The 16,537-nt window shown below is 46.7% G+C and overlaps 1 protein-coding gene across 3 annotated transcripts in view; it reads right to left on the minus strand.

Annotated features, from left to right (window-relative positions):
* The window catches only part of ACSBG1 (acyl-CoA synthetase bubblegum family member 1), a 29,635-nt gene extending 13,672 nt beyond the window's left edge, over positions 1–15,963 (minus strand). The window contains exons 1-8 of one of the 3 annotated variants that reach the window (XM_048482122.1): positions 15,623–15,962; positions 12,455–12,513; positions 7,823–8,043; positions 5,759–5,847; positions 3,763–3,883; positions 2,004–2,084; positions 1,405–1,554; positions 62–238 (exon numbers count right to left, since the gene is read on the minus strand). In XM_048482122.1, the coding sequence (XP_048338079.1) occupies positions 62–238; positions 1,405–1,554; positions 2,004–2,084; positions 3,763–3,883; positions 5,759–5,847; positions 7,823–8,043; positions 12,455–12,513; positions 15,623–15,642 (918 nt within the window). In that variant the 5' untranslated portion in view covers positions 15,643–15,962. Of the gene's footprint in view, positions 1–61; positions 239–1,404; positions 1,555–2,003; positions 2,085–3,762; positions 3,884–5,758; positions 5,848–7,822; positions 8,044–12,448; positions 12,514–15,622 lie in introns of all 3 variants that reach the window. The other 2 variants (XM_048482120.1, XM_048482123.1) reach the window with 2 other exon arrangements.
* Between the last annotated feature and the right edge of the window lie 574 nt (positions 15,964–16,537).

A 16,537-nucleotide genomic window follows, 5' to 3' on the forward strand; every position in this document is an offset into this window, starting at 1 on the left:
AACACTTTCCTCAAAAACATTAGAGAGAAAAGGCAGCTTAAGCATCACATTCCACAAAGACCTTCAAGGCATCCGGTTCCGCAAAGTAAACTTGCTCTCCCCATTTGATCCCTGTCCAGAGGTCGTAGATTTGGGCCGCTATGTGGCTCAGCGGAAGGTAGCTGACTATCGTCTCCTGTTGGATTTCGGCGGGCTGCATGTTGCCCGCTCGGCTAGCGTGCGCGGAGGTCCAGGTAATCTGTATGGAGGAACACAGATAAGTTAAATCAAGAAGAAGAAGAGGGCAAAGAGGAGGAAGAGGAGGAGGAGTTTGGATTTATATCCCCCCTTTCTCTCCTGACTCAAAAAGGCTTACAATCTCCTTTCGCTCCCCCCTTCAACAAACACCCTGCGAGGTAGGTGGGGCTGAGGGAGCTCCGGAGAACTGTGACCAGCCCAAGGTCACCCCGCAGGAGTGTAGGAGTGCAGAAACACATCCGGTTCCCCAGATAAGCCTCCCCCAACTCAAGTGGCAGAGCAGGGAATCAAACCCGGTGCTCCAGATTAGACCAGTTGCATTCCATCCTTCTCTCAGGCTACCCTAACCAAGGGTGTGGCAAAGATAAAACGGGAGGGGAAAACCAGGCACCCTGCCCAGAGCTTTTTAGAGGAAGAGTGGGGCTTTAAAAAAATTATAACGATTGATAGATGGACACTGCAGGTAGAAGAGGCTGATCGACACTTAAGGTCAGGTATTAAGGGACAAGGAGAAGCTAGTAGGAGAACAGGGAACCAAGGACAGGAGAGAATTTGCTTGGTGAGGTGTACCGAGAAGGGTCCTAAGTATTGCATCCCCTTTCCTACCATCCATCCCATGGCGAAAAAACTCAAATCAAAGCAGCAGAAGGAAGGGAGAAGACTTGAGTCATTTGGAACTCGAAGTGTTCGCTTAGGCGGAGGCCGAGGGCGTCTCCTGAATAAAGAAGTGGACCTCAGGACGAATCACGGGGGGGGACGGATGTTTTCCAATGTGAAGGCCGTATTAAAAATAGCTCGCCAACAAACAGACCGCTGAGAATAGCTTGGCCAGCCAGAGACAAAACTCTACTAGGCCTCTTGGACAGAGAACAGGGGAGGTTTTGACTTTGCAGAATCTTATCTTTGCAGAATCCTATGCTTCTCTTCCGCACACGCAAAATAATGCATTTTCAAACCACTTTCACAACTGTTTGCAAGTGGATTTTGCTATTCTGCACAGCTTCAAAGAGCACTGAAAGCAGTTTGAAAGTGCATTATTCTGCATGTGCGGAATGAGCCGGGTCAATACACATTTAGGTCCCAGCTATTTGAAAGCCAGGCATTAAACGTTCAGTTTCACCATGTTTGGGCATGCCTACCAACAGAAGCGTATCTGGGAATACATACATTATCATGGCTCAGCATCGCCCCTTTGGGCTTCCCGGTCGTTCCAGATGTGTAGATCAACACGCAACACTGATTCGGCTTTTGGGAATGAATAATCGCATCGAGATCTTCGTCTAGAACTTGGTTGCCCAGAGCCATGAATTCGTCCATCTTCCGGGAAAGGAAACAGGCGACATAAGTAAGATTTGCATCTGAAAAAATGACTTCAAACTACAGCTCCCGACCTTCAGATGGGGCCAGAGATTTCCTGGTATTTCAATTAAATTTATTGGACATAGTGGGTTGCCTCTCCCCTTCTGAGCTTGGGGCAGCTAACATCATATTAATAAAATGCATATAAAATGCATAAAAATAATCAGCATTGAAAATTTTAAAACATTCCAGCAATCCAATCAATCCATTTGATCCAAGATGTAGCAGCAGAGGTTTTATAAAATGAAACGTGGGATAGAGAAAGAGAATTTTTCAATATAAGAAATCAGGCAAGCGTCTGTCTATCATTTTTATCTGTTTCCAGATATTCTGTTTCCTGGAGGTGGGGAAAACCGATCCACGAAACAGGAACAATTGGCGTGAGGTTTTTGCTCGCACGTACGTACCGCGTACAAATTGGGATGTTTCTCCGACATGGGATCCCTGTACATTACAACAGCTTTCAAGTGTGGCAGCTGGTGCCAAATCTACGAAGGAAACCACATGAAACGTTGTAGAATTTTGTTGTATTTCCACATGCCTTTAACATCTTAGCTGGATCTAAATCCAGTAGCAGCACAGCACCCAACAAGCTTTCCGCACATGCAGAATAATACACTTTTAATCCACTTTCAGTGCACTTTGCAGCTGGATTTTACTGTGCGGAACAGCAACATCCATTTGCAAACAATTGAGAAAGTGGATTGAAAGTGCGTTATTCTGCATGTGCGGAAGGAGCCTTAAAATTTGGCTGGATTCAAATCTAGCTGTTCCATTGCAGAACAATACAGTTTCTCTCTGAAACTATCTTTAATGGCTGAGACGATCGAGGTGACCAAAGTGAATTCAGTCCGTTTCTCAGCCATCTTACAAGTGCAGGATTTTGAAGGCAAATGCAAAACATGGATTTTGGGAGCAAGTAAACACAGACCTTCAAAGCCATCTGGACCAAAGTGGAACCAGGTTTCAAAGCAATCCATTTGGAAGTCTAAAAATGCCTGCCTGATAAACTTAATTTTGGGTCACACCTTCAGGGTCAAGTTTTAAAATTGGTATTTTCCCTGAAGAACTTTGGGGGATATAATCTGAAGAAATTGCTGCAAATTCCCTGTTACAAGCATCTTCAGAGAAGCGTGGCTCGGTCCCTTCCGCACATGCAGAATAAGGCACTTCCAATCCACTTCCACTGCACTTTGCAGCTGGATTTTACTGTGAGAAATAGCAAAATCCACTTTGGTAAAGTTTGGTTCAGGGGGTCCAAAGTTATGGACCCCCAAAGGGGGTGCCCCATCCCCCAATGTTTCCAATGGGAGCTAATAGTAGATGGGGCTACCCTTTTGAGGGTCCATAACTTTGGACCCCCTGAACCAAACTTCACCAAACCTGGGTGGTATCATCAGGGGGGTCTCCTAAAGATACTCTGAAATGTTGGTACTGCTAACATAAACATTCCTCCCCTAACTTTGGACCCCCTGAACCAAACTTCACCAAACCTGGGTGGTATCATCAGGGGGGTCTCCTAAAGATACCCTGAAAGTTTGGTACTGCTAACATAAACATTCCTCCCCTGACAGGTTGTGTGAATGTTCCTTCTAAAATGACACCTGCCATGTACAATTTTTAAAATATGTACACTAAAAATAATGACCTATTCTTTTAAAAAGCAAGGTAGTTTTGAGTCACAGTGAACAGGCATGTTCATTCCAGTTTTTATTGTAGGATCCATTGTTTAAAACCCTTCCTTACAAAAAAAAGCTCAGGTTTTTGTACTTTTAAAGTTATTGTTGAGACCATATTGTTCTTGTTGAGACCATATTGTTGAGACCATATTGTTCTTTTTCCACTTACAGAGCTAGTTGACTGTTTTTCTTTGAAATAAATATTCAAAAACATTTAACCTACTGATGCCTCAATTGATGTAATTTTATTGGTATCTATTTTTAATTTTGAAATTTACCAGTAGCTGCTGCATTTCCCACCCTCGTCTTATACGCGAGTCAATAAGTTTTCCTAGTTTTTTTGTGGTAAAATTAGGTGCCTCGACTTATATCTTGGAATGCGACTTATACTCTGAGTATATCACGGTAGAGTGCCTCGACTTATATCTTGAATTAGACTTATACAGAGTATATCACGGTGGCTAAGGTATTCATGGACTTCTCCTACCTGCATGATTTTATCCAGCTGTTTCTGGTTGTCTACTACAATGATGTTTGCTCGGCAGTCGTGCGCAATATACTGGCAGGCCTCGGGGGAATTGGTTGTGTAGATTCCTGTTACAATCCCGCTACAGGGAAGGAAGGAAAGGTTATTTTTAAGTGAAAAATGCTCCACCATGCGTCCTTCATCAGACCTCAACTTTATTTATTTGATTTGATTTATGAAAACATTTGTACCCTACCATTCCTCGTGGTTCAAGGGGCTTATACAAATGGCCTTAGTTTGAGTCTCTCAACAGGAACATAAGAAAATGATTCTGTTTCCGGCACTGACCACCAGGAATTTCTCTAATCCCATTTGAAAGTCATCTATCTATCTATCTATCTATCTATCTATCTATCTATCTATCTATCTATCTATCTATCTATCTATCTATCTATCTATCTATCTATCTATCTATCTATCATTCATTCATTCATTCATTCATTCATTCATTCATTCATTCATTCATTTATTTATTTTAATATACCGCCCCATCCTCGAAGAGCTCTAAGCAAGTGGACATTTTACAGAAGTGAACCCCACAAATATACAATGAACTGTGTGAGGACGTGTGGACTTTTACCTGTCGATTTCAAATACCTTTAATGGCATATAAATTGTTTAAGATTAACTTAGCAAGATAATAACAGCCTTTACAACTTTACAATTTCTGACGAGTTAAAATAACACCATTAAAAAATTTAGCCACCCCTTCCAACAGCTCGTAGTTGTGGCTGTTTAAAATATATATAACCTTCTGTTTATCTGTAATGCCTTCACTTCCATGCAGGAAGGGGATTATGTGCTTCTTTCTACCTATCTCATAAAAAGGACAATTCAACAGCATATGAGATACTGTTTCCACAGAACCCATGCCACACGGCCATTTCCTGTCTTTATGTGGGATTCCAAGGTGGCGTCCAAGGCTAAAGGAAGAAGGCAGGGCATTACACCTGGCTAAGGTGATTGCTCTACGCCACCGGGCCTCAACCAGGAGATAAAGGTACTGGGCTACAATTAGTCTATCCATAGGTATTCCCAGAGAGATCGGGGAACAGGTTTTATTAGCTTCCTCTAGCATCTGTTGAAACTCTCTGTCAAAAAGTCTCTTCTTGATAGCCCCACAGACCTCCTGCTCTGTTAGCATTAGCAGGTCCTCCAAGGAAATGCCCAACTCATTAAGTTTGGCTTCGATTTTAACCCACCACTGGGTTGTGTGGAGGATGGAGCGTCCCTGGGATGTATAGTACTTTTACCTGTCCCAGATGCTGGAATCTGCATGCCCTGCCTTTCTGTGACATCAGAGCAGCTCAACCAATTACAGCCAACAAGCTCATACGCAACCTTGCAAAATCCCTTAGTGCAGTGGTGGCGAACCTATGGCATGGGTGCCAGAGGTGGCACTCAGAGCCTTCTCTGTGGGCACGCGCAAACAGAATGCCCTCCCCCCCATCTAGGCTGGCCTGGGCCGCTGGGCTCGATTATTAGCATTAAACCTAAGACCTAGTTTTGGGGAAGCAGTGTAGGTAGTCCTGTTAAGCGCTGTTAAACCCCACTGATTTTCATGCGAAGAACTAAAGCACGATCCTTTACCTGGGAGTAAGCTCTGTTGCTGGCAATGGGGCTTGCTTCTGAGTAAACCCTCCTAGGGTTGTGATTCACCCGTTGGAAGAGTTGCACTACCACCAAGCGTTACTCCTGAGTAACGCACACCTCGGACCCAACTGTTAAATTGCCATGTTGACACTTCGTGATAAATAAATGGGTTTTGGGTAGCAATTTGGGCACTCGGTCCCGAAAAGGTTCGCTATCACTGCCTTAGTGCATTAAAATATAACGTGACATGCTTAAAAGCTTGGGTGAGGAGAGAATTGGAGCAGGGGGGGTTAGTTTCTCTCTGTTACTGGGAGGGAAGATGCCAAACAAAAACCAGCTAGTAACAAGACATAGCATAACCTGCCCAGCAAAGATGGTTCCCACCGCCAGAATGAACCACTCTGCAGAATTGAACCCAAGTATCGCCACCGCGTGGAATCGTTCCAGGCCAAGCTGTAAAAGAAAGGATATTGTGAATCCGTCCGTCTTTTTGGAAAGACGCAGTCTAGAGAAGACACACCCTGATCCGCCCCACGTCACCGAATAGCAAAACATCCCATTTGTCAATTTCGCCTTTTAAAGGCAGGCAAAGGGGAGGGAATCTAAGCTTGGTAATGCAAACCCCTCCTTTGCGTACAGAAGGTCCTAGGTTTGATCCTCGGCATCTCCCTTCGAAAGAATCTTTTTCTTAGAGACTCAGAAACAAGGAAAAGGAAGATGTAAGGCTACTCCTGACCTCTCAGAAATTGAGGACGGTGTTTCTGGAGCACTATCGAAAGGCAGATCTTAGACTGGATCTACACGGGGGAAGAAGGAGGCGAAGTCCTGGTATAGTTTAATAGCATGTACTAGAACATAAGAACATAAGAACAAGCCAGCTGGATCAGACCAGAGTCCATCTAGTCCAGCTCTCTGCTACTCGCAGTGGCCCACCAGGTGCCTTTGGGAGCTCACAGGCAGGATGTGAAAGCAATGGCCTTCTGTGGCTGTTGCTCCCAAGCACCTGGACTGTTAAGGCATTTGCCATCTCAGATCAAAGAGGATCAAGATTGGGAGCCATAAATCGACTTCTCCTCCATAAATCTGTCCAAGCCCCTTTTAAAGCTATCCAGGTGAGTGGCCATCACCACCTCCTGTGGCAGCATATTCCAAACACCAATCACACGTTGCGTGAAGAAGTGTTTCCTTTTATTAGTCCTAATTCTTCCCCCCCAGCATTTTCAATGAATGCCCCCTGGTTCTAGTATTGTGAGAAAGAGAGAAAAATTTATTTATTTATTTATTTTATTATTTAGGCTTTTATACCGCCCGATCCCCGAAGGGCTCCGGGCGGTGAACAACAAAAATTCAGAGACAACAGGAGCAAAACACATATACAATATAAATACATAGGCTCCATCTCATGTCAACACTAAAATAACCTAAAACCAGCGGAAACAGATTAATACATAAAAGCATAAAAAAGCAGGCGTCCAACCTCAAATTTGAAACCTACCCCCAGAAAAAGGGGGGGGGGACGGTAGGCCCCTCAATATGAGGGGACCTTGATGTAACAGCCCTGAAAACCAAGGGGCAATAAGGAGCAGTAGGGGGCACCACATCAGCGGCCGGACACTCCGGCCACATGTCTCTCTGTCCACATTTTCTACCCCATGCATAATTTTATAGACTTCAATCCTATCCCCCCTCAGACGTCTCCTCTCCAAACTAAGGAGTCCCAAACGCTGCAGCCTCTCCTCATAAGGAAGGTGCTCCAATCCCTCAATCATCCTCGTTGCCCTTCTCTGCACTTTTTCTATCTCTTCCATATCCTTTTTGAGATGCGGCGACCAGAACTGGACACAGTACTCCAAGTGCGGTCGCACCACTGCTTTATATAAGGGCATGACAATCTTTGCAGTTTTATTATCAATTCCTTTCCTAATGACCCCCAGCATAGAGTTTGCCTTTGCTATTCCACTAAGGAGATTCCTCCCTTCCCTAAAAAGACTCCCCAGGTTCCAATCCCAAAATCTACAGGTATTTCCCAACTCAGAGCCAGCAACTCTACTTCAAATGTCAGCGAGGTATAGTGGTTAAGAGCAGGTGCGCTCTAATCTGGAGAACCGGGTTTGATTCCCCGCTGTGCCACTTGAACTGTGGAGGCTTATCTGGGGAACCAGATTATCTTGTGCATGCCAACACACGCCAGCTGGGCGACCTTGGGCTAGTCACAGTTCTCTCTGAACTCTCTCAGCCCCACCCACCTCACAGGGTGTTTGTTTTGGTGGGGAAGGGAAAGGAGATTGTAAGCCCCTTTGAGTCTCCTTACAGGAGAGAAAGATGTAAATCCAAACTCTTCTTTGTATCTTGAAACGGACTCACAAACGCTGTCGAGAAGACCTTGATGGGTTTTTTTAATTTTCCCCCTCAAGTCCCAAACAGTTACCTTGAGGAAGCTCTTGGCTGCTTTCCGAGAAAGATTGTAATACTCCAGAAAAGTGATCTTTTCCCATCTCCCGTCCTTCCTGCTGGCCATCGCGTTGAGGGACCCGTATTTCTCGAGGGATTCCAGGAACATGTCGTGCACCGTTATCGGCTTCTGGGAGCAAGTAGCGTCTATCCTCAGTTTGACCAGCCCGTTGGCAGAGGCGGTCCAGAGAGAGGCTGAAAAGACAAGAGGTTGTTTTCACATCATGGCATCGATATTTGAAACCTGGTCCATAAACTGATAAAATGGCCAGGTCGCCACCCCATAGACAATTTCATTCATTCATTCATTCATTCATTCATTCATTCATTCATTCATTTAGAAGAAGAAGAAGAAGAAGATTAATATGGAGGAGTAGGGGAGGAGGAGAAGGAGAAGGAGAAGAAGAAGAAGAGTTGGATTCATATCCCCCCTTTCTCTCCTGTAGGAGACTCAAAGGGGCTCACAAACTCCTTTCCCTTCCCCCCACCCCACAACAAACACCCTGTGAGGTAGGTGGGGCTGAGAGAGCTCTGAAGAACTGTGACTAGCCCAAGGTCACCCAGCCGGCGTGTGTTGGAGTGCACAGGCTAATCTGGTTCACCAGATAAGCCTCCACAGCTCCAGTGGCAGAGCAGGGAATCAAACTCCAGATTAGAGTGCACCTGCTCTTAACCACTATACCACTCTGGCTCTCTGCATGGACTGAGGAGAGGAAGATGGAATAAACAAGAAAGGTGCTCTTAACCTGCTCTTAACCACTACGCCACTGCTGCTCCTTTACGCCATTTATACCCCATCAGCAGAGACCCAGAGTGGTTTTTGCCTTCTCCTCTCCTCCATTTTATCTTCACAACAGCCCTGTGGGGTAGTCTAAACTGACAAAGGGTGTGCTTAGCCCAAGGTCACCCAGGTAGCTTCCCGGTCAGAGCGGGGATTCGAAACTGGCTCTCTCAGATCCTTTTCTGGCACTGTAACAGCTAGCAACCTATTGCAAAATAGCCATAAGGGTTAGCAGCACTGTTAGCTTCCTAATCAACAAATCTGCATGCCATAATCGTTTAGAAAGATGGCCATTGTTTAAGTCACCCGCTTCTGCTTATCCGAAGCAGGAATGAGCACGCGTCGTTCAAGGGTCTAATACCACCAATTAGTTAGGAAGGATTAATTCCCCCTTAACCATCCACTCAGGCAGGGAGTCTGGAAACGGGTATATTCGTCCCCCACACATTGAATCAGGGACTTTAAATCCACGAGTTGTTCCGGTCCAGATCTCACTGAGGCGATATACCAGAGCGTAGGGTGCTTCACACACTTGCAGGCTTCTCCGGGCAGAATTCTTGCATTAAAGAAAGCTAGCCTCTCAGGGGCCTGTCTTCCTGAGAGACTAGCTTTCACGGTGCAGAGGAATATTCCATTATGTGCTCTGACCTGCAGTGTGGCGCTGCAGATGTTGGCCTGCCCGGGCTTTTGAAAGCTCATAGTCTCTGGGGGTGGAAAATAGGGTTGCTAGCTAGAGTTGCCAACCTCCAGGCAAGGGCTGGAGACCTCCTAGAATTACGAGTCATCTCCAGACGACAGAGGTTACGTACCTAGGAGAAAGTGGCCAGTTTTGAAGGTGGGCCCCTGGTATCATACCCTATTAGTCCCTCCCCAAACCCCAAAGCTTTTTTTCAAACCTCTAGCAATTTCCCAATCTGGAATTTTCAACCCCGTGGGCAGACTTTCTCAATTATTTTCCCTCCGCTCCCCCGTTATTTCTCATGGCCCTCCACTTTGCATTTTCCAAAAGCAAAATGCTCCGAATCCATAAAGGGGGGGGGGAATCCACATTGCCCATTGGGCAGGGGGGGCGGTGAAGAGGGTTCACAAGTCAGAGTGGCATTCACTGTGCCCAAGAGGGACAAAGGTCACTCCAGAGGCACCGACGGAGGAAACAAATCCGCCGAAGAAAGAGCGACTGTGTTTCAGCTCCGCGACGCAGCCGTTCAAGGGGAGAAGGAAAAGGGGGAAGGAATGCGAAAAAGAACTGCAGCTAGGAAGACTAAACAACTTTGCACAAATTACTGGGGCGGCGGTTGCCATAGCCCAGTGATGGCGAACCTTTTCGAGACCAAGTGCCCAAATTGCAACCCAAAACCCACTTATTTATCGCAAAGTGCCAATATGGCAATTTAACCTGAATACTGAGGTTTTCGTTTAGAAAAAAACAGTTGGCTCCGAGGCGTGCGTTACTTTGGAGTAAGCTTGGTGAAGCAACCGTGCAACGCTTCGAACGGGTGAATCACGACCCTAGGAGGGTTTACTCAGAAGCAAGCCCCATTGCCAGCAACCGAGCTTACTCCCAGGTAAAGGATGCGAGTGTCCAGGCCAGCCTAGATATATGTGTGTGGGGGTGATTTTCCACCCCCCCATGATGAAATCTGGGCGTGCGTGCCCACAGAGAGGGCTCTGAGTGCCACCCCCGACACCCGTGCCATAGATTCGCCACCACTGCCATAGCCAATGCAGCGTGCTTAGTTGCCAAACTCCAGGAGATCGCTGGAGCGTTCTCAGAATTACAACTGATCCCCAGACTAAAGAGGGCAGTTCTCTTGTAAGAAACGACTGATTTGGAACAGAGGCTCAGCGGCAGTATACCCCGCCGAGCTTCCTTCCTTCCCCAAAGCCCACCTTCCGCAGGCTCTGCCTCCAAAATCTCCAGGTATTTCGCAAGGTGAAGTTGGCAACCTGGGGTGTCGTGTTTGGCTAAGCGAATTTGGCCATGAAGAAGAAGAAGAAGAGTTTGGATTTATATCCCCCCTTTCTCTCCTGCAGGAGACTCAAAGGGGCTGACAATCTCCTTGCCCTTCCCCCCTCACAACAAACACCCTGTGAGGTAGGTGGGGCTGAGAGAGCTCCGAGAAGCTGTGACTAGCCCAAGGTCACCCAGCTGGCGTGTGTGGGAGTGCCCAGGCTAATCTGAATTCCCCAGATAAGCCTCCACAGCTCAGGCGGCAGAGCTGGGAATCAAACCCGGTTCCTCCAGACTAGATACACGAGCTCTTAACCTCCTACACCACTGCTGCTCGTGAAGCAAATCCACAAGCTGTCTTGGGTCTGTCCAGCACCCTGAGCAATTTTCCCCTGGTGTGTTTCTGAAAGGGGCCGTCTGATGGTTTGGAAGCGGTGCCCCGGAACTATATAAGGAGATGCTTCGCGTGAGTTCTAGGACTGCCAAGTCCATACTTCGATTTGGGCCTTGTGCCTTTATGAGATGCAGAAAAGGGGGAAACATTGAACAGGTTCATCTTCTAGATGAGAGCCAGCTAAGAGCAGGTGCATTCTAATCTGGAGGACCAGGGTTGATTCCCCACTCTGCCACTTGAGCTGTGGAGGCTTATCTGGTGTACCAGATTAGCGTGTGCACTCCAGCACTCAGCTGGGTGACCTTGGGCTAGTCACAGTCCTTCGGAGCTTTCTCAGCCCCACCCACCTCACAAGGTGTTTATTGTGGGGGGATGGAGAAAAGGAAGAGGAAATTATAAGCCCCTTTGAGTCTCCTTACAGGACAGAAAGGAAGAAGAAGAAGAAGAAGAAGAAGAAGAAGAAGAAGAAGAAGAAGAAGAAGAAGAAGAAGGAGGAGGAGGAGGAGGAGGAGGAGGAGGAGGAGGAGGAGGAGGAGGAAGAGGAGGAGGAGGAGGAGGAGGAGGAGGAGAAGGAGTTTGGATTTATATCCCCCCTTTCTCTCCTGCAGGAGACTCAAAGGGGCTGACAATCTCCTTGCCCTTCCCCCCTCACAACAAACACCCTGCGAGGTAGGTGGGGCCGAGAGAGCTCCGAGAAGCTGTGACTAGCCCAAGGTCACCCAGCTGGCGTGTGTGGGAGTGTACAGGCTAATCTGACTATAAGTCCAAATTCTTATTATTATTGGAACATTTTAAAACTAGCTCTTGGGCATTGCTCTTTGCAGCTAGGGGCAAATTCAAGTTTTCATGCCCTGCAGGGCTTCAAATAGGGACAGAGACCCAGATTTTTCCTTTTTTGGATCGTAATCTGACCAAATAACTGGTTGGTGGCGGGGGAGACCCTGCCAGCTGTTCATCACTCAAGAATAAAGCTCCTTTCATGAGAACTCAGAATAGTTTTCCTGTTGCTCCACAGCTGCCTGCCAGAATTCGACGGAGCGTTGTCGTGTCTTCCCAGCAGAGCAAAATGTCACAGCCGAACACAAAAATTGCTGCAACATCGAACTGAGTTTTACGTGCACCTCTGTCTCCCTTGGGGTTCCAAATGGTAACCTGCATGTGAGAATCAACCCATACCACAGGCTACAGTTCCCAAGTTTGGAAGGACTAATTAAGCCGTTCGGTTCCCCAGATAAGCCTCCACAGCTCAAGTGGCAGAGCGGGGAATCGAACCCGGTTCTCCAGTTTAGAGTGCACCTGTTCTTAACCACCGGGCCATGCTGTCTCTCAGACTTCACCATTCCCAAGAATGGATGGATAAGCCATGCATCTGCTGGAGAAACTCTTGTTTGGGATTTTCTGACCTCAGCAGACATTTGGATCAGATGGCCTTTAAGGAGCTCCCCTTTCTGACTCCAGGATTCTACGGTTTATTTACCTGCGGCTGCATCTTCGTCACCGGTTCCAGATTCTTTCAAGACATCCTGCACCTCGGGTGAATTGCTGAAGAAGGGAAGAGGAAAACGCAGTCGTTAAAAAGGCCTGTGCTTCAGTGAATGTTGCAACGTATCTTCCCATCAGAAATTACTTCCCATCCATGCCTACTTAACAGTTAAGGTTTCAGCGAAGTCCTTCATGGCAGACGTTAGTGTGGCGGCAACTGGGAACGTAGCCTTATTTGTGATGGCCCCTCCTTTGCTGCTGAGATCTCCTCGGCACCGAAGCTCAAGAACCAGAAGTTCTGATCAAAAATGGAATCACCACCAAGAGGCCTGGGTGGTTTCTCCCTTTTCAAGAAGCTGCTGAATTATCCTGCACTGAGCAGGGGGTTGGACTAGATGGCCTAACAGGTCCCCTCCAACTCTAAGGCTGATTCCGCATGGGTCAAAAACAGCGGTGTGAAAACAGTATAAACCCTTTTACACTGTTTTAAATCCTTTTACACCATTTTCACACCGCTTTCACACTGCTTGTTTTGACCCATGCGGAATCAGCCTTAGAAGCTGTATTCTAAGCAGGAGGATGGAAGAAGAAGAAGATTTTGGATTTATACCCCATCTTTCTCTCCTGTAAGGAGACTCAAGGTGGCTTACAAGCTCATTTCCCCTCCTCTCCCCATAACAGACACCTTGTGAGGTAGATGAGGCTGAGGCCCCTTCCGCACACACAAAATAATGCATTTTCAAACCACTTTCACAACTGTTTGCAAGTGGATTTTGCCATTCCGCCCAGCTTCAAAGAGCACTGAAAGCAGTTTGAAAGTGCTTTATTCTGCATGTGCGGAATGAGCCTAAGAGAGTTCAGAGAGGACTGTGGCGAGCCCAAGGTCACCCAGCAGGAATGTAGGAGTGCGGAAACACATCTGGTTCACCAGATAAGCCTCTGCCACTCAGGCGGAGGAGTGGGGAATCAGACCCGGTTCTCCAGATTAGAATCCACCTGCTCTTAACCCCTACACCACTAAGATGACTGCCCCTCATTTTGATAGGTCATAAATCTAACATTTTATTACTGCAGAATACAAGAACATCATTTTAAACGTAATAAGCAGCCCACACTGGGGTCTTAGTGTAACCCCCATGCTCAGAATGGGTTGACCCAGAAAGGGGAGGAGACTCAAAGCAGCAGGAGGCTGCAGAGCTCATGTAGTTTGGAGGAGACAAGGCTACCAGACTCGGACCTTGATTTCTATAAGCCCTTAACACCTTGTTAAGGTAACTGCAATGTTGTTGGGAACTACTGGGAAGGTAGTTGTTTATTTTTGCTATGTTGTAGATGTTGGAGTTTATTGTTTCAGGGTTTCTTTTTGTGGTTGTAACGGGTGAGAGTTCTCCTGGAAACCTTCATCACGTTGAATCCTGTTCATCAAGCCCTTGGAGTCTTCAGGAGCCAACCCACTTGCAAGAAGAATTGGACTTGGCAGTATCAGTAGACTGTAACTAGAAGGACTTGAAAAATGCAAACCTGAACAGGACCTTGAAGCGTGATGTTAAATGTTGATGTTTGATGTTATATGTTAAGCAAGTAAACCATTTTGTTGTTTTTAAAAATTGTTGTTGCAAACTCATTCCACGTTCTGCCCCACAGAACCCACCAGCTGAGGTTACATTAGCAACTTGGCACCCGTTTCGCTCTCCCCTCACCCAGTATATGCTTAGCCCCCTACCCTCCTCTTGAGGGAGGAGGTACAGAGACCCATGGTAAGCTGGCAGAGTTCCAGAAAACTTTCTAGCGCTTCACGGCTCAAGAAAGAAAACACGGCAGGGCGTGTAATTCCTGAGACCGGAAGAGTTGGTGTCCTGCCGCCAAACAGAGGTGGCTTTGTGGTTCGAGGGGCGGAAGGGAGCGTGAGAAAAATCCCCCTCCCGCACGGCTATTGCAAGGATCTAAACCCCCTCCCCTCCCATGGATGCTTGTTCACCCCCCCCCAAATCAAGGGCCTTGTCCACAGATCTGACATTTCCGGTTGCCAATTTCCAGGTAGGGCCTGGGGGATCTCTTGGAATTACAGCTGATCTCCAGAGGAAGGGATCAGCTCCCCTAAAGAGGAATGGCTGCTTTCGAGGGTAACGTTCACAGTGTTATATCCTGATGAGCTCTTTCCCCTCCAGCGTGGCGTAGTGGTTAAGAGCAGGTGCACTTTAATCTGGAGAACCAGGTTTGATTCCCCGCTCTGCCCCTTGAGCTGTGGAGGCTTAAATGGGGAACCAGATTAGTGTGTGCGCTCCAACACACACCAGCTGGGTGACCTTGGGCTAGTCACGGTTCTTCGGAGCTCTCTCAGCCCACCCATCTCACAGGGTGTTTGTTGTGGGGGGAGGTAGGGAAAGGAGCTTGTAAGCCCCTTTGAGTCTCCTTACAGGAGAGAAAGGGAGGGATATAAATCCAAACTCTTCTTCCTTTTTGTTCCCAAATAAAAAAAAAGAATTCTAGATTTTTTAGCTGGTGCGGTTGCCAAACAAGACAAAGGGAAGGGAATAGAATCCCAAATCAGCAGTGTCTCAACCTAGAAGTTGCAATTCTACCCCCTTATGCCTGGTCGGTGGCCAGGAGGGATCCCACAAGTCTCCTGGCCGGCCATGTTTCCCACAATGGCAAAGGTTTCCAAGTGCGTATGCAGAATATCTTTTCTCTCTTTTGCAGTAATTTACTCTCTACCCAATAGCATTTTCCTCCAATCCAGTTGTCACTTTCTCCGCTGCCTCCCATTCCATTCTTGCATTTTCTGGGCTCATGCAGCAAAAAAAACTTTGCGCATTAATTGAAAATTAAATTGGGAGAAGAAGAGCTAGCGAGGTACACTGTATCCACTTGTGATAGACAAAGCTCTTTCCCCCAAAGTAAACAAGATAACGGTGTCAAAACCTTGGCCCACGTCTCAACTGAGAACTTATTAACGGTAGGGAAAGGGTTTTTGTTTGGATGTTAAATATTAAAATTTGCTTTCAATGTTCAATGCAACTGCAGACCCAAACCTGCTTATTTGAAACTGCATGCCGTTGAAACACCATTTACTTCCAAGTTAAACCATTTTAAGAATAAAGCACATCGCACACAAATAGAAGCATCTAGACAATAAACTTTCTCAAAACTTTCTTGGAAGCTGTTTTACCTGGTCTTGTGGCCCTCCATCGTTTTCTTCCCCCAAGTTGCAATTGTTTCTTGGTAAGGAGAGGGGTTTTCTTCTTTTTGGCAGGCGGACAACCCAACCGACCAAGGTCAGCTCCAAATATGCTAATGATTTGTGGTTCAGCCGCACTCCAAAGTCACTCCAGTGACTTAAGAAACCGACAGCGGCCGGATACTTTGCTCTGACTGCAAGAGGAGGAGTTTCAAAAAGTTTTGCAAAACGCCACTTTTCGGAGTTATTGCCTCGCTCAGTGGCCGGTTGCGGTTTGTGGCTTGACTTTTTTAAAAAAGAAGATATACCCCAGCCCAGGGGACTTTGCTTTCATTCAGAGGTCTTGATTTATCCCTGACAAGAATATTAATCAGATAGGGATTCTTTAAGATGCAAATTCTCCTCTCTCTTTTTTTGGCTAGAGGATCTCTCCCCCACCCCCACAAGCCACAGTTCACTTGATTCCAATTCTTTTGAGGAAAGTTTGCTTCACATGAAACAGACAGAGCAATCCACCAGTGGCTTCAGTTTGTCGGACGTACTTGCGTGGTGTTCAGAGATTATTTGTGGTTTCTATGTTATAAGGTCTGGTTTCCACAAATGTGGGTGATGTTTCTTTTCTAGACCTCATTTGTGTTTGTGTGAGTCAAGTCACAGTTTGACAAATAACAACTCTGGGAGGTTTTTAAGTCAGTAGAGATTCAGAAGAAGAAGAAGAAGAAGAAGGAGGAGGAGGAGGAGAAGGAGGAGGAGGAAGAGGAGGAGGAGTTTGGATTTATATCCCCCCTTTCTCTCCTGCAGGAGACTCAAAGGGGCTTACAATTTCCTTTCCCTTCCCGCTCCCCACAACAAACACCCTGTGAGGTAGGTGGAGCTGAGAGAGCTCCGAAGAACTGTGACTAGCCC

This window comes from Sphaerodactylus townsendi, linkage group LG17, assembly GCF_021028975.2.
Source record: "Sphaerodactylus townsendi isolate TG3544 linkage group LG17, MPM_Stown_v2.3, whole genome shotgun sequence".
In the NCBI taxonomy this organism is placed as follows: domain Eukaryota; kingdom Metazoa; phylum Chordata; class Lepidosauria; order Squamata; family Sphaerodactylidae; genus Sphaerodactylus; species Sphaerodactylus townsendi.